The 24,718-nt window shown below is 38.0% G+C and overlaps 1 protein-coding gene across 3 annotated transcripts in view; it reads left to right on the forward strand.

Annotated features, from left to right (window-relative positions):
• The first annotated feature begins 3,837 nt into the window (after positions 1-3,837).
• Ank2 (ankyrin 2) overlaps positions 3,838-24,718 on the forward strand; it is a 212,764-nt gene continuing 191,883 nt past the window's right edge. For 2 of the 3 annotated variants that reach the window (XM_070022476.1, XM_070022477.1), the window contains exon 1: positions 3,838-4,126. In XM_070022476.1, coding sequence (XP_069878577.1) covers positions 3,992-4,126 — 135 coding nt within the window. In that variant the 5' untranslated portion in view covers positions 3,838-3,991. The remainder of the gene's footprint in view (positions 4,127-24,718) is intronic. The other variant, XM_070022478.1, reaches the window with a different exon arrangement.

Genomic DNA, 24,718 nt, shown 5'->3' on the forward strand with positions numbered 1-24,718 from the left:
AAAGATTTGTCTTACCAAGTCCTATAAAGCTGTCTGGCAAAGCCAGCTGTGTAGAGAGTAAGACTATTTCACATGTAGAAGTTACTTTCAAATGGTGAGATGTAGAAAGTATGTAGAGTATGGTTTCCAGAATGTCTCCTGGTTATCCGTGAGGCTCAGATTTAGGAAAGGATGGGGCAGAGCAAAAGGGTCCTCACTGTGGGCATGAGCTTCTGGGTACCACACAGATGCTGGCCTCTTCCACATTGTTCTTTCATCCTCCTCGTGAGGGAAACAACTGAACTGGCCCAGAGTCCCGTAGAACTAGAGAGCGTGACACAACAGAGTAAGCCATTCTTCTGCTTTTTTTTCTCTTATTCACATGGTCTAAATACATGGCCAGCGTCAACACCCACTGCATGTTGAGTAGATGTTTAAGTGTGAACAGGTTTTCTGTCTTAGAAGACAAAAACTCCAGGCAGGAAGGGATCTAGCAAACATCTAATCTAACTCTTTTATCTCAAAATTGAAAAGCCCAGATTTGCTCAGCATCGTACAAGTTCACAGAGGTAATTTAGTGGTAGAGCTGAATCCTGGGATTAGTCATACTTTAAGAGATCTTCGCAAAACCCCACTTGAAGAGCTTTACTCTAGCAAGCACCAGTGGCTCATGCCTGTAATCCTAGCTATTCCAAAGACTAAAGTCTGAGGATAGAGGTTCAAAGCTAGCCAGGCAGAGAAAAAGTCTATGAGACTCTGATCTCCAATTAACTAGAAAAGAAAAACAGGGGAGGTGTGGTTCAAGTGGTAGGGCAGCAGACTTGAGTGAAGAAAGCTGAGGGCAGTGCTTAGGTCATGAGTTCAAGTCCAAGTACTGGAAAAAGAAAGAGAAGAGGAAAAAAATATTCTTGCTGTAACTTTTTAGGTTAACTTTTAGAGTCAAGACAGTTATTTCTCGGAGGTATTAATTTCTTGGTAATTCTGTGATCACCGATTTGTACTTACAAAGTGAAATTTAAAGTAGCATTGGCAGTTTTTCAGTTTTTCAGTTTTTCAGCTTGGCTGATTTTAGGCACCTGAGCATTAACGGTCTAAAGAAGACAACTGAGAAGCCAGCTTTTGTTCTTAGCCTGAATTGCTTTCCTCTAGTGGTGGATTTGAAACAATCATACGGCTGGAATAATAGCAGTAAGTAAGATATGTAGAAATTTAAGACAATACTGCCAATATATCACATCACAGGGACTTTGAATTTCACTTTCTAAGTCGTGTATCTGGTTCACAGATCCTACTCTAGCATGCAAATATTTGCTTTCTGAGTAATTCGCCCTATTGCCTTTGAAGCATTTTCTTTCTAGAACAGTGGTGACATTGTTCTAGCCTGCCGGAAAGCATATCCCTTGTCAGATGAGCCAGAAATCCCAACCATCAGGCATATTTTTAGGACATGAGTGCTGCATACCATTGTTTTCACGTTGATTTTGACCTGACACAAAATTATGTATATAATAACATTGCCCAAGCTTTTGTGACAAACTCATCTGATTCGTAACTGTTGGTTCCCCACTAGGAGACAGAAAAGTAGGAATGCTTTCATTTCTGAAGTAGTGGCCACTACTGCAGATCCCTCGTACTTCCGTTTTTGATTAGGAAGTTATCAGTGCTTTTAGCAAAGTTGGTAGTGATGACAGAAAGTTATTCATTGGAAATTCTGTTTTCACAGTTATGGACATCTTCAGGATTGATCACTTATAAGTGAAAAGTTGATGAAAGCTTAGTCCAGTTAAATATTGATAATATGTATTTTTTTCTGTCTGCATATTATTCTTTTACATCACAAACATTTACCACTGATACATATCGATGCATATGAATGGCTCATAAAAGATAACAGGACTATCATATAAAAAGGCTGGCACTGGTGGCTCATGACTGCATTCCTAGCTACTGAAAAGGCAGAGATCTAAGGACTGTGGTTCAGAGCCAGTCTGAGCATAAAAGTCTATGAGACTCCTATTTCCGATTAGCCCACAAAAAGACAGAAGTGGAGGTATGGGTCAGGAGATATATCATCAGCTTTGAGAGAAAAAGCTATGTAACACTCAAGGTCCTGAATTCAAGCCCCAATACCAGTACACACACACACACACACACACACACACACACACACACACACACACACACACACACACACACACACACACACACACACAGAATAAGGGTTGGTAATAATCTAAACCTTATTGAAAAAGATACTGGAATAAAATAATAAAAATAAAGGACTAAAGTAGGTGTGATGAAAACTTTCAGGGAAAAGTGAATTGTAAGATGATCTTGGAGAGGGAATATGACCGTGACACAAACTGGTGGGGGAGGAGAACACATGCTTGGCTGAAGGAAAAGCAAAATCAAAGGCCTGGTGGAAGAATAGCTAACATATTAATGAGACAGAAAGATGCCAAGGAACAAGTCATGCTGTTAAAGCAAAGCAAAATTCTCAGTCCCTAGGGACATTTGTCTAATCTGGAATGAATATACATATGTATGTGTACACACACACATACCACTATATATATATATATATATATATATGTATATGTATGTTGTGTGTTAATCCTAGATTAGATAATTATACATATATATATATATAATACATATATACCTTCCTAGCTATTCAGGAGGCTGAGAATTGAGGATTGCAATTAAAGCCCACCTAGTTGGACAAATCAGAGTCTTTTCTCATTTTATTTTCTTCTTCTTTCTTTCCTTCCTTCTCTCCCTCCCTTCCTCCTTCCCTCCCTCCCTCCCTTCTTTCTTTCTTTCTTTCTTTCTTTCTTTCTTTCTTTCTTTCCTTCCTTCCTTCCTTCCTTCCTTCCTTCCTTCCTTCCTTCCTTCCTTCCTTCCTTCCTTCCTTCTTTCTTTCTTTCTTTCTTTCTTTCTTTCTTTCTTTCTTTCTTCCTTTCTTTCTTTTCTTTCTTCTGTTTTTCTGATTGTAGGTCTTGAACTCAGGGCCTGGGCTCTGTCTGTTTAAGGCTAAGGCTCTACCACTTTGAGCCACAGCTCCCCTTTTAGTTTTCTGGTGGTTAATTGGAAATATGAGTCTCATGGAATTTCCTGCCTGGGCTGGCTTTGAGCGGTGATTCTCCCATCTCAACTTCCATAGTAGCTAGGATTACAAGCATGAGCCACCAGCACCTGGCTTTATTATATTTAAATAAAGTTACAGACAATATCTTCACATATTAAAAACTTATAAAGATATAAATGAATCAAAGTGGTTTCTGTGTAAGGAGTACAGTGATGCATAATGAGAAATTGGGTATCATTTCCTTAGAAAACCCAAAACTCCACTCTAAGGTTCAGTTGAACCAGTCTGATTGATAACCTTCCAGTGACTGTTAAATGTTAGAAGGATGGCTCATTGTTTTCTGTAAATGATAATGAAAAAAAAAAAGGTTGTGTATTTAACCCACTGGGTAAAGCAATGACCAAATAAATTTTTGCTAATACAGCAAGATGATGAACAGATTTAGTATTCAGTGCAAGTAGAGAGGCAGAGAGGGGGGAAAAAATCAAAGGACTCAAAGGAATTTATTGAGTAATGCAAACATTCTCATATGTGGAGACATTCTAACACAGCGGGAACTGAAGTCCATGTGTGAGGCAGCCTGCTTGCATGGTGAAAAACAAAACACCACCACCCCCTCCCCTACTCCCTGTCTGCTCACCCCCCCTCGCTCCATTGACATGCATAGCTGGCCTGGTAGGTGTAAAAATAGACTGGCAGTGCCTGAACTGGAAATGGTCACTGAATGCAGCACCGCAGTTGCTGGGGTTTTGAGTTCTCTGTGACACCGGCCAGCACGTGGAGAAGACTGGTGAGGGGGCACCGAGCAGAGGGGCCCAGGATCCTCTTGATGGATTGTCCATGTGAGTGTCACTTCTGGGAACCCAGGACTAAGTGCAGAGGGCAAGGCCGGGCCCAAGCACACCAGGATCTGTAAAAGCTGAGATGGGAAATGCAGCCTTCTGCTCATCTTGCCATGCGGATAAAAGTGTTAGAGCTCAAGGAAACATGCAGGAACTGGATAAAACTCCAGACTACTATGGCTACCACAGTGAGGATGCCACAGAACCTGCGGTACAGGTAAGTTTTAGGCCAGAAACACGGAAGCAGGGAGGATGGTGGCCTCAGAACCAACAGTGGCTCTCATTGGTCAAATCTCTCCACTTCCTGGAAGGAAGCTCATGGAAGAAGGCCAATGTGATCAAACCACCTGACCGGCCTGGGGTGCAGTGGCCTCCTGCTGTTCCCCCTCCTGCCACATGCTGCTCTCTGTTTTCTTTAAAATGTTGGTTTCTTCTTAGTTTTTCTCTGGGCAGTGACGCACATTCTCTTTCACTTGGAGTTTTCTCTGACGTTGATCCTCTTCATCCTTATATCTCAGAGTAACTTTCAAAAGTATTACAAGAAAGTCTTACATCCAGACTGCTCCTTTTCCCCTGTATGTCTGTGTATATCTATTTGTGTGTGTACATATTTTTCTGCATCCATTTCATCTTTCACCACATCACAGAGCATTTTGGAAACATATGTTAACTTAGAATCTCAGTTGTCTCCCCGAACAAACGTTTTACTTTTAGTATTTGATTCACTTCAGTGAGAAAGTCTTGAAATTACCATTCTGGCCATGAGAATAGTTTGGAAAACACTTAAAAGTCGGGCAATCAAATGTTTAAGTTGATTCTCTGATTTTAATCATTCATCCGTAGGCTGTGTTTGTTAAAAATCAGTGAAAAAACAAACAAGGTTATTGTGACTTTAAAAATACTTTTGCCTAGGAATGTCATTCTGGGATATTTTTGACTTTCAAATTTGCTGGAGAATAAAGTTTTTCTTTGATCTCTTAGATGCTGGAACTTGGACCTTATTGCAAATTGTTTATTTCTGAGTGAAACTAGGAAACAAATATGTGGAGGATTTTGGAGGAAGGAAAGTTAAGGGTTTGGTATTTTCCTGGACTTGCTTTTGTCTGCGGGAGTGAGAAGAGACTGAGATGTATATGAAATAATGACTCTCCCCTCTTTGGCTTTTACTCTGAGCTGGATGAATTTCATCATTACAAGTGTCAGACAGTAGTGCAATTGCAACTCATGTGTATAGTTTTGTCAGTAAAAGTGGCTTAGAGCAATGTTCAGGGCTGACAGCGTGAATAGAACACACTGCAGTCGGAGGCTGTGAGCCAGGCTAAAGATACTGAAAGGTGGGAAGGAAGGTCGTCCTTCTGGGGAAATGGAAGCCTCCTGCTTAAACAACTGCACAGGGCAGGTTCAGAGCCAAGAGCAGTGTGTTTCTCTTTCTGGATCAGAGTTTAAATTATCCACATCCACCAGGAGGTCTTGTGAGGGTTTGTCACAGCTGTCACTTCCAATGCTATGGAATTGAAGGGACAGAAAAGGTGAGCAAGGAGCAGCCCTGCTTTTTGCCTGTGGCAATATAGAAGTATACTTTCTAATTTATCTATCTTGTTTAGAAGGCAGTTCCTACGTTGATGATTTTTTAAAAAGTAACTTAGATTTTAGACCATTCTTTGACAAGTTAGTTAAATCATTCCTGAAAGTTTTTGTTTGATCTATTTGTTGCAGAGCTGGAGATAAAACTCAGGTCCTTGTATGTGCTTCAGTGTTTTTAAGGTGTACCAGTGTAACTCCATTTTTTCTTTGCCTTTCAAAAATTACTAAGAAAAAGGTAATTTTATGAAAAGAAACGAGAGCTGCCTTAAGAATTAAATGCAAAGGTACATAAGATTATTTTCCAGATACATTATATACAACGGAACACAGAAATTATACAAAAAAACCATTAAAGATATGAAACTAGCTATTAGTAGAACTGTGGACTGATGGAAAAGAATCACAGTATTGAAGAACAATAAATGTGAAAAAAGCACTCCAGAAATTCTGTAACTTGGAAAGCAGTGTATTATCTTTGTCATATATGCACACATTAATCATTAATCCAGAGCAAAGCTCACAAAATTTTATCCATAAAAAGACAGAGTGGATGTTCTAGACTTACAGGAACACATGGGCTCTGTTATAGCTATTCATGTCTACTGTTACGAGCCAAAAAACAAAGACAATTGATAGATTGGAAACAAATGGACCTGGCTATACTCCAAGAATTACTGAAATTTCAATTGCTAAATTTTTCAGTTACTAAATTGTGTCTTCAGTTACTATTTTTTTCTAGTTCATAAAGATAAAAGTGAAAAGAAGGTATCATTCCAGTTATTAATTTTATAAAGATCTAAAACTTTAACACTATCCAATCCTGGAAAATTCTATTGAGACAATGCATTCCTGAGTCTTCATTATTCTAATGATTTTCCAAGCAATGTGGAAATACAGTTCCAGATCTGATTATAAATGTTGTTTTTCACTCTGCCAGTACAATGAGAACTAGTATCAGAGAAAGAATAGGCAAACCTCCAGGCCAGGTGCCCTTCCTGGGCTATAGTGGACCCTGAGCTAGCCTTTGGGATAGCCTTACCCGCATCCATCAGACTTCACAGTCACTAGAGAAATCCTGAGTCCCCCTCCCATCCTGCCCTCAAGATCCTGCTCCACATCCACTGAGGAAATGTCTATCTTCCTAAATGAAAACACACCACTCACGAGCATATGTCATGATGTCCACGTGGCAGCCTCTTACATTAATCCTTAAAGCACTCAAGAGTCTTACATGATCACAATCGGCAGTTCCTAGAAAGAAGAAACATTCAGGACAGGAGAGTTAAGAACCAAATTTAGTTGTTTTTAAATTTTCATTAGGAATAAGTCCTGATAACGCTTCTGGAATTTCCAGTTAATCACAGAGGGGAAACCTGCATCAATTCTCGGATACAATTCTATGTTCATTTGTGAGGATGGCTGATAAGTGTATTTTATTTTATAGTTATTTTTGTTCTAGTACTAGGGCTTGAGCTCAGGGCCTAGGCACTGTTCCTGAGCTTTACCTTTCAAAGCTGGTGCTCTACCACTAGAACCATAGCTCTACTTCTGGCTCTTTGGGTAGTTCATTGGAAATAAGAATCTCATGGACTTTTCTACCCAGGCTGAATTTGAAACAACAATCCTTAGATCTCAAACTACCAAGTAGCTTGGATTACAGGTGTGAGCCATTGGCAGTGGCTTGGTATAGGCATTTTAATTTCATGTCTGAAAGAAGCAGTATATGTCATCAAGGCCTTGATGGAATTTTTACCCTCCTCTGGTAAGGTACAGTTTAGAAGAGCATCACAAAGATATCTTTTTTACATTTCCTTCTTTTGGCTTGTATTTCTGTGTGACATGATTTCTGAATTTGCATATTGGTCAAAGCGCACTCTATATTTTTCTTATGTCAGGATCATGAGGTTTTCTTTTCAGTGCAGTTTCTTTATCCTATCAAATTAATTTTTTTTCCCAAGAGAAAAGCCATAAATGTGATGCTTCATCATAGACATTACTTTGATGATCTATCCTGGCTGGTTTTCAAATTATTATGTTTCTCTTTCTATTGGTTAACTCTCAGAGATATTTAGTTTCTTGCTTCATTCATCTTACTAATTTCCCCCAATTCTAATAGGTAATTCACAATTCTTGATGTTATCTTTGCATTATTGTATAGATTTTCTTGTTTCATTAATCGGTGTTATTATAAAAACAATTTCACATTTTTCTGCTAGGCTGAGTAAGTCAATCAACAACTGTTTATTGAGTCGGTATGATTACAGGTGCTTGCCACAGAGTGACAATAAGACAACCCTCCTGGGGTACAGGGAGACAAAGCTCAAACACAAAAGGGGGAGAACAAACAGGCTGTCAAGCTGGGACAGGAAAGTGCTGGTATGGTTAATGGAGAGAAAGGTGGGAAATATGGCTGAACTAAGTAAGCAAAGAAGAGATAGGGTACCAGTGAACTATGGAGGGCTGCATGGGCCATTCTTGGCAGGTGTTTAAATGTTTTTTTTTCTACATGTCATTCACCTTAGTAGAAGAATTTAATTTTCACTCAAAATATAGTCGGAAGCCTCCAAGATTCTAGTCCAGGAAATGACAGGACTTCCTGTAGGCTCTGGAATCATTTCTCTGTCTCCATCTGTCTCTGACTCTATTTCTTTCAACTATAGAAGTGAGAAATAGACTCAAAATGGACTTTTAATATATATTAGAGCACTGGGTTGTGGTTACTAAACAGCAAGTTGTGCTTTTTATTATTTTATTTTTTGACTTAGGCAAACAAAGATAATACTGTAAGATGGTACTATTCACTAAAAAAAGGACCAGGATTGTTTGCCAGAGAGATTTCTTTCTTTCCGAAGCATATCCATGGGTCAAGAGTTACATCTTTCTTCCATTTGGAATACTCAAGAATAGGGCACAGAAATGAGATAGAAATAAGCAGCCTCAGATGGCGAGGTGAGCATTATCTTCTGAAGCAGTTATATAAAACAGAAGATTTTCATTGTGGAGTTAGTTTTGCTATTAACTCTAACAAGCACTGAGAGTACAATGAAAATGACTCTGCTAAAGCAGTCAAAGAATATGAAATGATCCAGAGTGTGGTTATGTAACTTTTGGGTGAGTTATTTAAAGATAGAGATGTGGAAGTTAAGCTATGGCTTCTGTTTCCGAGGAGGGTAGTCTAGTTTTAGAAACAGGACTTATGGACATGTAATCAATTAAGTATAACACATAGTAAGATGAAGTGCGCCATGAATGATGAAGTGCATCTTTATGGGATGCTATGGAATGCAAGGACCATTGTAGAGTTCAGTGCTTATTGTCACTGAAATTCAGCCAGTGATTGGCAGAAGAGGCATACCATTTATTTACAGTTGGACATGCATTCATGCAGGCTAATTAAATAGATTGTCATTGCTATGAGCCTACCAATCTGTCCTTGCTACTGAGGCTAATCACATCTCCATCCCCAGGATTCTCTACCCCATTCTTCTTTCACCTGAAATACACAAATGAGGGAATAACGTATGGTTTCAGGACCCATTTGAATTTTAGTGTACAGCTAGCATCCATTAGGACCGGCAGATGCCTGAGGAGAACTAGAAGCTCAAAGTTGATTTTGAAAGCAGACTGAAATCTGGGCTGCCTTTTAGAAGAAAGGACCCTGTGCATTTCACTAAAAGTGTTTAATGAGCCAGGCACAGGGCCACCAAGATGAATAAGCCATGCAATGTGGTCTCAAGGAATGTATGCTAATGATGGACAAAGCAGGGGTGTCCACATTATGTCATAGGTTGGAGGGTGTTTTGGAGCACTCGATAATGACAACTCAGTGGCTGCAAAGTCAAGTCTTGAACTCATGATGGGTAGGTCCCAGCCTTTGTCTGGGCTCAGCAGTGATGTCAGAACAGAAAAGCGATGTACAGCCCCTTCATTGCTGGGACCTAACTGGACATTGTGGAGTCCAAGAAGTTTGGATAGATAGTGAGGGATCAGATTATCAAGAGCTTCATCAATATTTAGGACTCAAGTTTGAGTCCATGAGTGTACAAACTACTGACCAAGGACTGCTTTAGGAGGATTTTCCTGTTCCATGCTCTATTCTCTTTGACATGTCTGACAAAGTGCCTTTCACCTATCTAATAGATGTTTTAGCAAATGGGAGTAGAAGAGATGAATGAATTAATGACTAGAATATCACCAAAGGTAGAAAATCTAATTGTGGACATTTTCCAGATACAAGAGACATGTCTTCTGATATGCCAGATGCTGTGCAAAGATGATAGAGCTAGGAAGAAAAATAAAATCATTTAAAGAATTTGAGAACTCAGAAATTTTCATTGTAAACTTCCATTCTAAAGGAATTGGACTCACCAGGCACTGGTATCTGCCTGGCACTGTTGCTTATGTCTGTAATCCTAGCTACTCAGGAGGCTGAAATCGGAGGATTGCAGTTTGAAGCCAGCCAAGGAAGAAAGTCTATGAGATTCTTATCTCGAGTCAACCATCAAAAAGCCAGAGTTGGAGGTGTGGCTCGGCTCAACTGGTAGAGTGCCAGCGTTGAGCGGAAAAAGTCAAGTGAAAGTGTAAGGCCCTGAGTTCAAGTCCTATTACTGGCATACAAAAAACTGCATGTACCCTTACTGCGTTGGTAAACATTACTTTTAAAGGTATCAATTATAGAACACATATTTATAATAAAAATAGTAAATATTTAAACATTTGTATTCATTATCTATATTAAATTGTACCTACATTGCAATAGGTACATTTTAAAGAAATGTGGTCAAGTTGACTCATGCCTATAAATCTAGCTGCCCGGGAGTCCCAGATCTGAGGATCACAGTTCAAAGCCAGACTAGTTGGAAAAGTTTATGGGACTCTTATCTCCAATTAACTACTGAAAAATCAGAAGTAGAGCTGTGATTCAACTGGTAGAGTACTAGCCTTGAGGAAACAACAACAACAAAAATAACAACAAGCAAACAACTAAAGGTGAACACCCAGGCCCTAAGGAATGGCACAAAAAATTTGTTAGTCAAAGATTGTAGGTGATTAGAGGAATAATTATAATGTAAACAGTTGGTATAATTTTTTAAAATTATATTTATTTTTGATAAGGTATATCAAAATGAAACATATTTTCTTGAACTCTGTACTGACTTTGGAATAATCTTTCTTCTGATTTCTATCATAACGCTAGTTCTACTGCACACACAATAGTTTTACCTGGTCATACGTGTGAAGATAGTGTAGAGAATTCATAGGAGAGTTTGTTTTTCAACCATATTTTCCTTTCCTCCCACACAGACATCTGCTGAACTCTTACTCACTTTCATTTGCTGTTTTGGATTTAATTTGACTTTAGTTAAATTTATAGTTGTGTTACAAGACTTAATTCGTTTATTTGCTGATCTCTTGGCTTTCACTTATGAATTTCAATTTGGAATTTTGGCCATATTATAAAACATTTGATTGTCAAAATCTTGTGTTTAACACTCTTTCAGGCTTATATGTATATCATATCTGTGTGGCCTTGTGTGATTTTTCCATACACTGTTTTGTACCTTTCTTTAGCATTTGCTAGTAAAAGGTAAAAATATTACAATGATTAGGTCAAATATAATCACTTCCAAGGTGTCTCTGTGCTAATAAATAGTATTTAAACTTAATTTTCTTCCTGGTACTGGGGCTTGAATTCGGGGTTTGGGTGCTGTCCCTCAGCTTTTTCTTTTTGCCGGTTGTTGGGCCTGAACTCTGGGCCTGGGCGTTGTCCCTCAGCTCTTCAGCTCAAGGCTAGCGCTCTACCACTTTGAGCCACAGCGCCACTTCCAGCTTTTTCTGCTTATGTGGTGCTGAAGAATCGAACCCAGGGCCTCATGCATGCAAGGCAAGTGCTCTACCACTGAGCCACCTTCCCAGCCCCTAGCTTTTTCATTTAAAGCTGGCACTTGAGCACTTCAGGCACTTCCCCACTCCCAGTGTGTTGCTGGTTAATTGGAGAGAAGTTTCACAGACTTTATTGCCTGGGCTGACTTTGAACTGCAACCCCCAAATATAAACTTCCTGCCAGGGTTTCCAATGTGAGCCACCAGCACCTAGCTCTAAAAGCTTTTTGAAATCCAGGTGTTTTATAAAAGAGATTATTACACTGAAGCTGTTTTTGATGAATTGTGGATGTTGCTGATACTTACTTAAAATGTTGGTTCTTTTTTTCTCCTCTGTACCTCCTCAGTCATCATGAGCTATAAAAAGGGATTTTAAGAAGTCATAGATCCTAACTTATATTGCAGCAATTTCTATGTTCTTTATTATGGATAGATTTGTCCATTCACATTTAAAGCAGAATTCCTTCTTTTAAAAAATAGGTTATAACATTCAACATCTTATGCATGTTGTAGCATGTATTATTTTTTTTTATGGATTAAGGTGACCGATAGGCAGATTAGAAAGAGTGAAATAAACACAAAAACACAAAGGTGAGGTTAATCCTTTAGGTGGTCCATGAACCACCATATCAGAAGAGTCACCTGGGTGTTTCAAAATGACGTAGATTTCAAGGTCCAACCCCATAACTCCTAAATAAGAGTTGGGATGACGAACCAGTCATTCTTATTTAAAATGAAGCATGAGCTCTAAGTAATGTTCAAGTGAATTTAAAGTATGATGGCCACTATCTTATATTGTAAAAGTGTGACTTCGCTAAAGAAATACGGATGAACATGGGGTATCAATGCATTTACTCAAGAGTAAATAAAAACCCTTCACATTTTATTAAGCCTTTTCTATCCAGATTAATTCAGTTGTTACCAACACTCTGTCAGCAGTTAAATGGGACTTTTGGGCACTGGTAACTCACACCTGTAATCTTAGCTACTATGGAGGTTGATATTGGAGGATCACAGTTTGAACCACCCCAGGTAAAAAAGTTCATAACATCTTAGTCTTCAATTAACAAGCAAGGCAGAAGTAGAGACATATTTCAAGTGGTAGAACGCTAGTCTTGATTTGAAGAAGCAAATGGAGAGCTCTCAGTCCTGAGTTCAAGCCTCAGTGCTGATATGTGTGCATACCACACACACACACACACACACACACACACACACACACACACACACACACACACACACACACACACACACACACACAGAGCTTTTTGTTAACAGGCCCCCTTACCATTCTTTTATTTCCCCCTAAAAGAAAAATTCTCAACTAAATTTCATTGGCATTAAAAACCAATAATAGAATAAATGTAAGTTCCACTTTCAAAGCAAGTAATCGAATAAATTTAAATTTAGAACAAATTTAAGTTCTGATTTCAAAACAAGTTAACACCTACATAAATCCTTTCATTTACCTTTTAGCCCTATCAACTCCCATCAGAAATCTGGGCACTGAGACAATAAAAAGATTCTTAAGAAAATGTCTCCTCAATTTCAAATATTTGAAATTTATTCCACTGTTGAGCAGCTAGCTCGATCAGTAAGACTGTTCAGAATGATCTGTTACTCCCTTGGAATTAAAAGTCCAGTACAATGTCCTGGCTGATTTCCATATTTCTGCATGAAAGGTCACGTAGCGCATGAAGATTTAAAAATTCTTCTGTTCTCATTAAAAGTACAGCAACTGTTAGAAGATAATTTTGGACAAATGAAATGAAGCAGAATTTATTCGAGCAAATAACAATTCATGGATCATTCCGAGCCAGAGCTCCTGGCAGCAATACCGGCAGGCAGTAATTATACACAGAAAAGGGAAGTGACCCATAGAAATAGTGTGATTGGTTACAGCTCACTCAGCCTTTGCCTTATTTGAGCCTGCTGGATGAAACATTTATCCTATGTGGAAAATGGTCTGAGGAGTTCTCTGTGGCTGTAACTGGGGTCAGTTCTGCAGCTGTGATTGGCTGAGACTCAACAACTTATTATAAGACTGTGCCTGTCAGTTTGTTTGCATACTAAGTTAGGTTGCAGTGTGCTACATGAGAACTCCAAGTGCAAAACACTGAAACAGCTTCAGGGCACATTTTTTATTTTTATTAACATGACCAATATGAAACATAGCATTTTCAGTACTCCATATATTTTATCTGTGCAATAATTTAATTGTTATTTTAATTAATGTTGGTGAATTTTAGTGTGAAATATCAATTTTCTTTCAAGCTAGTGTGTCTTGAATTCCATGTTTTCTTCCTTCATCTTCCTCCCTCCTTTTTTCTTTCTCTCTTCTTTACTCTCTCCAAGCTTTCCTCCTTTCCTTAATTCATTTGCATTCTTTCTTTGGTTACATAATAGTCAATCTTTTCTTTGGTGGTCTCTTGTATATGCCCACTAATGAATTCGTTAAGAAAATTAGCACTAATCCAGATGGATATGCCAACTGCCATTTTTATTTTAAATGTGACCAAAATTTCAGCTGTGTGCCAGAGACCAGTCATGGTTATTGTCATGCAAGTTATTGGTAGTGGGCTGTGTGCTGGCCCATCCTGGCATGGAGCCCAGATCTATTGTACCCAGATCACCAGATAATTGAGAAGTAGAAAATATGAAAGGAATAATATGAAAGGAATGTGGTAACATGATTCCATATTAATTATTAATGGTAGCTATCAATAATTAAGCCTGTGAGAAGAAAAAGAAAAGAAATATTTACTTGATTTCAGGGTGGAAAACATATATGTTGAAATAAAACATCTAAAAGTTTATACTTCTTTATTTAATAGTAAACTTTGCAACAAATAAAAGATTATCTTGTTTACATGAAGATTTTTAGAAATAAAAAACTCATCCGAAAATCTAAAAGCTCAAAAATTGTGGGACAGCTAACACAGAGATGAAAAAATGATGGTAGACAATAAATACGATGTTCCAAAACTCATTAGCACTTTTGAAAATGGCAAGTTAAAACACAATTGAGATTCATATCAACTGAAAAAGCTAATTTGGATTTAAGTTGATGTGGAGAGAGCTCTTTGACAACCATTGAAATGTGCTCCTTATGTACAAAGAATCAATAGAGTTGCACAGTTCTTCTTTAGGAATTGAAGCAACAGACACAACACAGGAGCAAAGATTTATGTACAAACTCATCATTGTAGTATTATTTAAAATAATGAAATTAGAATGACAAGTTACATCTGTAGAAATGGAGAGTGAAAATGACAATATTATAATCCATCATCCATTATATGAGATTTGGAATATCTTCCAAAACTTTACATGGTAAAATCAATACTTACTTTGCAAAGCTAGTTTTTAAAAGTAAAAGGAAGAATAATATCATCCCAGTCTTATGAAAACTGAATACACACAAACACACATGTGGAGAGAGATTATGTTGAAAATTCTAAAACACAAAAATGTACAGTATTAAATATGAGTTTGGATATTATGGCTACTAGTCAGTATTTTTTTTTCACAATAGGTTCAATTTATTTGATAACCTCTCTTAGACTAGTCAGTATTTTTAAAATTTAGTTTTAAAAATGTTTCACTCTGAGACTTTTATATGTATATTTATGCATATGTGTGTGTGAGCATGTTTATAATGAAGAAAAGGGAGTTTGTTATAAGACTCCAAAGGAATACAAGTGCACACAAATTTATGCAGTTTTAGCGACACACTCTTATGGAATGCATTTCCATATATCTGTAGGCTTTGTAACAAACTATTTCCTTTATAATATCACATTTATTTAGCCCTTCAATCATTTTGGGGGAGAAGACTAAGTATGGGTACATTTTTACCATCAAAATTTTACTAAGAAAAGACAGTTTACTCTTACCCTTTTTAAAGGTGTAATCTACATTGAAACCACAGATGTCATAATTCCCGGAGAACAGCTGAGAGGTCCTGCAGGCAAGTTGGAAGCAGGCCAGGTTTAATTCCCACTCAGGGAAGTATGTCAGTATGCACGAGGAAAAGTCTTGAGTACTGTTTTAGAAACAGAGGAACAAATGTTGTCTTTGAAGCCTGCCATTTCTATGGAGTTGAAAAATCTTTTTCTTTTTTAAATGTTCACAATGATAATTGTGATGGAAACATTGCTTTGGTTTTACTTGTTGAATATAATATGCGATTCTCTCTCTTGTGTGTGTGCGTGTGTGTGCGTGTGTGTGTGTGTGTGTGTGTGTGTGTGTGTGTGTGTGCGCACGCGCACGCGCACCGCTGCTACTGGAACTTCAACACAGGGCTTGGATTTATTGCTCAAGGCTGGCAATCTACTATTTGCACCTAGCTTCACTTCCAGGTTTTTGCTGGTTAGAGTTAAGAATCTCGCAGACTCTGCTGTCTAGGCAGGCTTCTAACCTTGATCCTCAGATCGCAGCCTTCTGAGTTGCTAGGATTACAGGCCTCAGCCACAGGCTCTGGGCTGCAATGCTATTTTAAATTGCATAGTTGTATCTTTGAAAGTCACATTTTTGTGTTAGGATATTCTCGTTTGGTAGTGGCAAGGCTCTGTGGTACAATACTCTGGTCCTGCCTCTCACACAAGGAACAGAATTGGGTGCTTAAACAACCTAAGTGGTGAGCCAGGAATGAGGCTGTGGAGGAGTTATCTCACAGGAGAAAGCAATGGCTTCCTCTAAGTCAGTCAGCTGGGCAAATTCACACTTCTTAATGTGTGTTGGAGAGAAGCTAATATATGGTGAATTCCCTTGTAAGAATGACAGAGTTCCATACCTGAACGAGGTGCTTCAGATACTTGGCTAAGCCTCAGTTTCCTCATTTGGGAGTTTCAAGAGGATTAAGTGAGATTATGGATGTATTCAGTACACAGTGAAGTTAGCTATTCTTAATGAAGTAGAAGGTAAAAGAGAAAGGGATTTGTTCATTTCCTCAAGGTGCTGAGAGAGTAACTGAATACGCTGAACACATGTACAGCCAAGCAAATTGCATCTTTTTGAGCCTGACCAAAAAGACTGATGGCTTACAGGCTCACACCTGTAACCCTACTTATTCAGGAAGCTGAGATCTGCAGTTCATGGCTTGAAGCCAGCCTGGGCAGAAATGTCTCTGAGGTTCTTTCTTATCTCCAGTTAACCACTGAAAAGCTGAAGTGGGCTTGAAGCTCATGTGGTAGAGTACCAGGTTTGAGTGAAAAAAGCCCCGTAAGAGCAGGAGGCCCTGAAGCAAAAAAAAAAAAAAGAAAAGAAAACAAATCTAGATGGTATGTAACACTAGTATGATGTGTTATGTCAGTCTACTCCAATAAAATATTTAATATTTTAATAAGCAACCATTAAAACAAAAAATATGTATGAGCCATGTGAAATTAATGAATAGACTTTCTTGTTTAATGTGCTGTTTAATGTGTGTTTAACATAAAAAAGTATAATGGAGTCGGCAGGTTCACACCTATAATCATAGCAATCCGGTGGATGATGCAGGTGGATCAGCAAATGGGGTTGAGATAAGGATTTAGCTCAGTGGTAGATACTTTCCTGGGTATGTTCAAGATCCTGGATCCAATCCATAGCAACACACATGGATGCGCGCACACACACACACACACACACACACACACACACACACACACACACAAAGCAAATAATGAAAAACACATTATTGATCCTCTTACTCAAATCATAGTCATAAAAGAGGCTTTGGTCCGGATAAGTCATAGCAGTGAATGTTTTCCATAATTAGAACAATAGTTTATCTGTAAAAATACCAGCAGTAGAAGAAACTCCATTACTAAAAAATTTTCATGATTCTCATGTGAGAAAAAAGGCAAGTCTACATACTCAAATAGAACCTCAGTGGAAGCGGATGGGGTGCTGTCTGTAGAAATTATGTATACACCTACGGTGACTTCCTGTCTCCCTCTCAGTTACCCAGAAATGGAGCACTCTAAGCTTCTTTTCTGTAAATTTTCAGTATAGCTTAGCTTGGCAGGGGTTGCCTTTTAATTACTGAGACAAAAGGCATCTACCACCTTCTTCTTTAAGACCAATCATAAAGTATCTATGGTGTTAATGTAATTTTTGGACATTCCAGCTAAGTTAAATGTAGTGAATGAACAAGGTCTTTCTGGCAACAGTTAACTACTGCCCAGCAAAAAAAAAATTATAATATCTTTTTTTGTGTGTAAAGATAATTAAACCTTTTCTTTAGCTATTTTCTTAATTTCTGAGAATTAAAGCTAGTATTACAATGATTTTATATTTTCTGTTTTTAGCTTTATCTGAAAGTAAAATGTATTATATTTTTTACCCCAAGATTGTATTATTATAATCACCTTTATTGGCTGATACATTTAGACAATGAAAGGTTTAGGTGAGTGTAAAACTTAGAAGACATGATTATTGCTTTGAAGTGAGCTAAAATTATGTCCTGGAAATGGGATTACTCTCTGTCTCTCCACAAAAATTTCACAGATAGGTATTTGTTTAAAAAGGTAGGTGTCACCAGGTACCAGTGACTATATCTGTAATCCTAGCTACTCAGGAGGCTGAGATCTGAGGATCGTGGTTCAGGCAGGAATACCTGTGAGAATCTTTAAAAAATTTTTTTAATTTATTTTTTATTGTCAAGGTGATGTACTGAGGGGTTACAGTTACATAAATAAGGTAGTAAGTACATTTCTTGTCAAACTTGTTATCCCTTCTCTCGTTTTTCTCCCACTTTCCCTTCCCACAGTCCACCCCCTCCCCACCTCTACAGATCATTTCCAACAAACATATTGTCTTGTGGCTATGGCTGTTGCATTGGTTCCCCCCTGTCTTTTGTCTCACCATTTTGTTGTTCCCCTTCCCTTCCCTAATTTAGGTAAATGTATATCTACAATACCAGGGTACTAAAATCAAATACAGTATTTAGGCTCTTTTCTCGAGCTAGCCACCAGAAAACTGGCAGTGGTGCTAGGGTGTAAGTGGTAGAGCAGAAAGAGGCTCAGGGACAGTACCCAGGCCCTGAGTTCAAGCCCCACAACTGACCAAAAAAAAAAAAAAGGTAGAAGTGGAATTAAATACATAGACTCTCTACGAGTGAAAGGCGATATATCTTATTTACATGATTGACATAATAATTATGAAAGGAAACAGCCTCCCTCTTCCATGTCTTAGAACAAGTTAGTCTATCTTACTGTAATTACTAGGGACATCAAAATATTATTTTATGGTTAACACTAAAAAAGTACTTGATCAGTCAGTACAATTCTCACTTCTCTGGAGAAATTACATAATAACCTACTTTGTACCAGGCAGTGTGCTGGGTTGTGGACACAAAAAGATGAATTGTCATGGGATTCTATCTCCCATTGAGAGTCAGGCTAGACATAAGCACAGATAAACTGGATGTCCTATATTCATGCACAGCATTTATCTCAATGTAGGGCTGTACTAGTGGTCAGAAACTACTTATGAAAGACTGATGATCACTATGTTAGAGAAGCTTGGGGTTGAGCCTTGCTCAAGCTTAAAGGGAGACTTAGTGTTTCTTATTCCAACAAGTCAAGCATATGTTTTGAAAGCTGGCTCAGAAGCAGAAATTTGAATATTCTTTGAATTATAGTAATAACTTTAGGAGTTTTTACTGACATTGTTCCAACAGAAAGTATTTTGCAGTATAAACTAAAATATTAAAAGAAAGAGAAGCAGAAGAATGCAGGGCAAGCCACACCTACTTCCTTTGCTAACCTGTTTTTCCATTGCTACGAGTTATGTATAGTAATGAATCAAGCACATTCATTCAAAAACCATTATTCCATGCTGCCTTTTCTACTTTTTAGTAAAATCATGTAAACCCTATCTGGGGTTAAAAGTTAAATTGTTCAAGTCATTTCTGACAAAGTTCACAGTAGAAGGGTTAAATCAAGAAAATCAAGAATAAAGCAAGATCTTTGTCGTTTGCCGGTGCTAAGCAGACATGTCATTGGTACAGTATCAGTGTTTTGAGCTCATGAGAAACCTCTTGTACAGAATTCTTTTCTTTTTTATTAAATATATATTTTTATTGTAAAGATACAGTTTATTGTAAAGCTACAGTTACATGAGCAAGGTAATGAGTCCATTTCCTATCGAGCATTGTTACCCCCTCCTTTGTTTTTCCCCTACCATCCCTTTTCTCCCTACCTCCCCAACTCCTTCCTCCCCCTGTCCCACCCCCCCCCCCCCGCCCCAAGTTGTAAAGTTCATTTTCAACATAGTGTCTTGTACATCTCATTGTTACAATGGGTCAACCTGTATCCTTATCTCAGCATTTTGTTACTTCCCTTCCCCTCCCCAAATCAGAAAAATGTATATACAAGATTCAGGACACCAGAATCAAATACAGTGATGAATGGAACAAGAAAATGTGGTGTGTGTGTGTGTGTGTGTGTGTGTGTGTGTGTGTGTGTGCGCGCGCACACACACACACACACACACACACACTGGAATTCTATGCTCCTACTGGAAAGAATGACACCACCCCATTTTTTAAGAAATGGAAAGACTTGGAAAAAATTATATTAAGTGAAGTAAGTCAGACCTAGAGAAACATAGGTCCCATGGTTTCCCTTATCTTCAATAACTAGTATATGTCTAGGACAAGCAGAAGAGGTCAAAAGCTATGTACATATAACCATATAAACTATGCTAAGTGAAATGAGCCCCAAGATAGGGACACAAGAGATTTTATCTTTCTTATTGTTCTTTTTTAATGTACTTATAATGTACTATCTTGTACAGAATTCAATACCAATTCACAGGTGTAAATAATGACACACGAACTCATAGTCACAGAATAACTTTCTCTTTTATTAGCACTTCCCCCATTTTCTGAAAGATGTTGACAGTAGCCCTTTCCAGAGGCATTAAGGTGGGTGTTCTCTTACTCTAGGAGTTTTGTCCTCTTTGGCATTGTATCTACTGGCCTTGTGACAGCTGTTGTCCACTCATCTCTACAGTTTTCTTTTTGGTGTGTGTGCTAATCCCGGGACTTGAACTCAGGGCCTGATGCTGTCCCTGAGCTTCATTTGCTCAAGGCTAGTGCGCTACCACTTGAGCTACAGTTCTACTTCCAGATTTTCTGAAGTAGTTTATGGAGATGAGTCTCATAGATTTTCCTTCCCAGGCTGGCTTTGAATCTTGATCCTCAGATCTCAGCTTCCTAAGTAGCTAGGATTACAGGTGTGAGCCACCAGCACCCAGTTCTAGGAACCTTTATCTAACATAATACTACCATCCCTGTCTTATATAGCCTATTTAACTGAAGTAGTTGATTTTTTAAAGGATAGATCATCTTATTTCTTCTACATTCAATCTCTAGCATCTGACATGGTTGGCTACACAAGAGGTGCTTCAATAATAATGAACTGTCAACAAAGTAATTTATTGCTAAGGACTAGTTCTTTTTAACTGCATATTATGAAAATAAGTTGTTTCACTAAACTTTTCCCTCTCTTTTAATTGAAAGGTGTTGGTTTGCTAATATTTATATATATTTAGGTAAGTATTATTATACATGCTTCCAGGGATTTAATAATATTAATTTAGTGAGTCAAACAGGGAACTAATTTCCTTCTCACAGAATATATTATGTATATTCATATACATATATGTGTGTATGTGTATGTGTGTATAGTCTTTTTTATTTTAAATTTAACATTAAATTTGGTAGGCATGGTGAGGATCAGGAAATGGATGTGACATTATGTATTAAATTTAGCATAATGTTAACTTTCTGGAATTTAAAAATTTGGCTTTGTTAGTTCATCATTTGTTTTGAGTATCATTTATACTGAGGATCATAAATATGCAAAAGCCTGAGGGTAGGGCATGCCCCTGTGGGTTCTATATACTTGGGAAGTGGGATGAATGATCATGTTCCCCCAAATTCAATGCACATCAGGAAGATGGGCTCTGGACATCTTACAGATGGGATGAATGCCATAGCAGTTTAATGAAAGGGGTTAGAAATACACAATTGACTCCTAATAAACATAATGATCATGCTGACATTTTTGGCACCCAGTAATTAGACAAAGACTCTACTGATGGATTAAACAGTGTTCTTGAGTGTATTCATCCTGCAAAATAAAAATATTGCCTTGGAATCAGAAATGATATGAGGAATAAGGCAATTTTAATTCCTGTATTATTCAGCAGTAGATTTTTTTTAACAATGTAGAGCTACTTAGAAGAATGAAAAAAAATTGAGGATCATGCATTTAGTCTAGTTTTTAAAAAAATACTAGGACCAATGAGCTCAGAATGACATTTATGTTTGGTGTGTGGTTAAATTGTAATTAAGTGTTACCTCCAAGAAAAAGCAATCTGACTGAAAACTGCAGGTGTATAATAGCCTATTATAGAGGATCAAACCTTCTGTATTTCCATGGGCATCTTAACAAAACCACATAAAATCAGTAGTATAAGGAAATGTATCATAATAAAAATATTTGCTGTTTCTTGAAAAAAACAGTGGCTTTATTAGATAAGCTACTGGGAAGCTTTGATTTTAGGGACTGCTTTTTGGGTGGTGGTGGTAGGGGTGGTTCTGTCCTGAATAATTCAGTCCTAAAGAGGCAATCTACTCTTCAGTGTGTGTGGTGTACGGGATATAGCCAGCACTTCCTCTGTGCTATGTCATGAAGCTGCTCCTGACTGAGTAATGTCTGCTTCTTCCTGGATACTCTAGAAGCTAAGAATATGCAAATGAACGAGAAGAAAGATGCACCAGTAGTGAATGAATACTGCCAGATGCCCAGACAAATTAAAAACAAAAGGATGAAGAATATTTTCACTTGGTTGGGTCTGTTTTTCGTATTCAGAGAATTCTCAAAGTCTTAAAGGGAGACAGAAAGTTAATTTGGGTCCAGTTATCCTAATCCTTAAATAATGTAAGAGGATAACATGGAATGAGTTCCTAACCCTTACATGAAATGTCTTGTAATATTGATCACACTGATTAGTCAAGTAAGGAAAAGAATTTTGTGAGAGAAATTTCCTCCCTTTCAAAAACATTTTTTTTTTTTTTTGGTCCGGTCGTGGGGCCTGAACTCTGGGCCTGGGCGCTGTCCCTCAGCTCTTCTGCTCAAGGCTAGCGCTCTACCACTTGAGCCACAGCGCCACTTCCGGCTTTTTTCTTTTTGCTTATGTGGTGCTGAGGAATCGAACCCAGGGCCTCGAGCATGCAAGGCAAGCGCTCTACCACTGAGCCACCTTCCCAGCCCTCAAAAACATTTTTTTAGTTAACATGCATGAAATTTCATAAAATAGAATTAAATGAGCTATTAATACCATTTTCCCCTCTAAGCCCTGTGTTGTTGTAATGGTTTTTTAATTAATTTTTAAGAGCAACTTTTTGTGATCAGTGATGATTTCCTTGGAAAATTTTTGAATATTATATGAAAAGTTGTTAAGCTCTTTCAAGTTTATAACTATATTCATGTAAGGCATGTTATACTTCCTCCTCCTCCTCCTGCTCCTCCTCTTCCTTCTTCCTCTTTCCTTGCCTACTTGAACTTAGGCCCTGGGTAATGTCCCTTAGCTTTTCCTTTCAAGGCTTGCGTCACAGTTACAATTCCAGCATATTGGTGGTTAATGTCAATAAGTCTCTCAGACTTTCCTGCCCTGGATGGCTTCAAACCACAATCCTCAGATCTCAGCCTCCTGAGTAGCTAGGATTAGGCGGGAGCCACTGGTTCCTGGCTGAGAGTTACACATTCTTAACAGAGATGTCTAGCTAGTTAGAAGGCAGGGATAAGATTAGGTCTGGGATACATATTGTATAAAAATAGTATTTACTTAACTACTCACACATTACCAGTTGGAAATCCTATAGCAGTAATTGAGAACTATTTAGCATTCCATTGAAAACAAACATGGTATGTATTATTCAACTTCCAATTATGAAACTCTACATTTCATTATTTTCATTTTGGCATGGGAAGTATAGATTCTCATGTCACATTAGCTTTTGAAAACATTAGGAGATTTTTATAGGAAAGCATAATATTTAGCACAGGACTTACATAGCATTCAGTTTGCCTTTGCGTGGTCAGCATTTTAAATATGGAAGGCAAATAGAACCTTGCAGGAATCTGAGTTCATGCAGAACTGTTAGGTGATGCATATGGAATTAAAGGTCAGATGCTTCATTTCAATACCAAGAGAAACTAGTAGCAAAAGTGTCAGAGTCAGTTTCTCCTAAATAATATATAGTTCATATGCTCTTTGAGAAAAATATTATTATTAAATGGTTTAATGATAAATGCAATCTTTAAAGTATTTACATAACTGATTCAGGGTTCATGTAGCAAGTCGAGTTAGATGTGATTCCTTCTTTCCCACTTCCTCTGCTGCATAATATTCCAGGCTTACTCACCATTTAGCTTAGGAATCATAGAAAAGATTTATGAATCTCAAGATGCTATTGTAAAATAATGCCTTTTTCTGGGACGAAGGTGTGCTGAGATTTGAATTCAGAGTCTCATGATTGTAACAGCTAGCTTGCTCAGCTGGTGCTCTAATTCTTGAGCCACACTTCTAGTATAGCTTTTTGTTGGCTAACTGGAGACAGAGTCTAGAGGACTTTTTTTGCTCAGTTTAGCCTCAAACCACTAACCTTTGTATCTCAGTCTCTTGAGTAACTGGGATTACAGGTATGAACCACTGGCAACTGGCTATATAATCTATATCTACCCTCTTAAGAAGTTATATAGTGTTTGTAGAGCTCACTTTTTTTGTGCCTGTTTTGGGTTCTGAACTCAAGGCCTGAGCACTGTACCTGAATATTTTGTTCAAGGCTCTCCCACTTGAGCTACAGCTAATTGGGATAAGAACTCACAGACTTAACTGCCCAGGCTGGCTTCAAACCACGATCCTCAGATCTCAGCATCCTGAGTAGCTAGGATTACAGGTGTGAGCTATGGCACCTGGTTTTACTTTTAATTCTGACCTAAGTTTCTTAACACATAGGTCACTGGTCCTAGAAAACACTTGAACTTTTCATTCACATTGTGGATGACAGGGCTCCTGTAATGGCTGGCAATGAGTACAATCTACAGATCTGCTAAAATGATATAAGAACTGTTGGATAACATGCAACTTGAGCTGGAGTATACAACTCTGTGATTTATAGACCTCTTGAAGCTGGTAGCTGCAGCCTTGAAATCATCAAGTGGCTTTTGTGCTGAGAAGTGTTTTATGGCATTTATGAGTTACGGTTGTCTGAGGACAAATAGTGGAATTCTTTTAAAAAATTCCACTATCAGCCAGGTTTGTAGTGCAAGCCTGTAATCCTA

This window comes from Dipodomys merriami, unplaced genomic scaffold (assembly GCF_024711535.1).
Source record: "Dipodomys merriami isolate MVZ:Mamm:240054 unplaced genomic scaffold, mDipMer1.0.p SCAF_15, whole genome shotgun sequence".
Classification (NCBI taxonomy): domain Eukaryota; kingdom Metazoa; phylum Chordata; class Mammalia; order Rodentia; family Heteromyidae; genus Dipodomys; species Dipodomys merriami.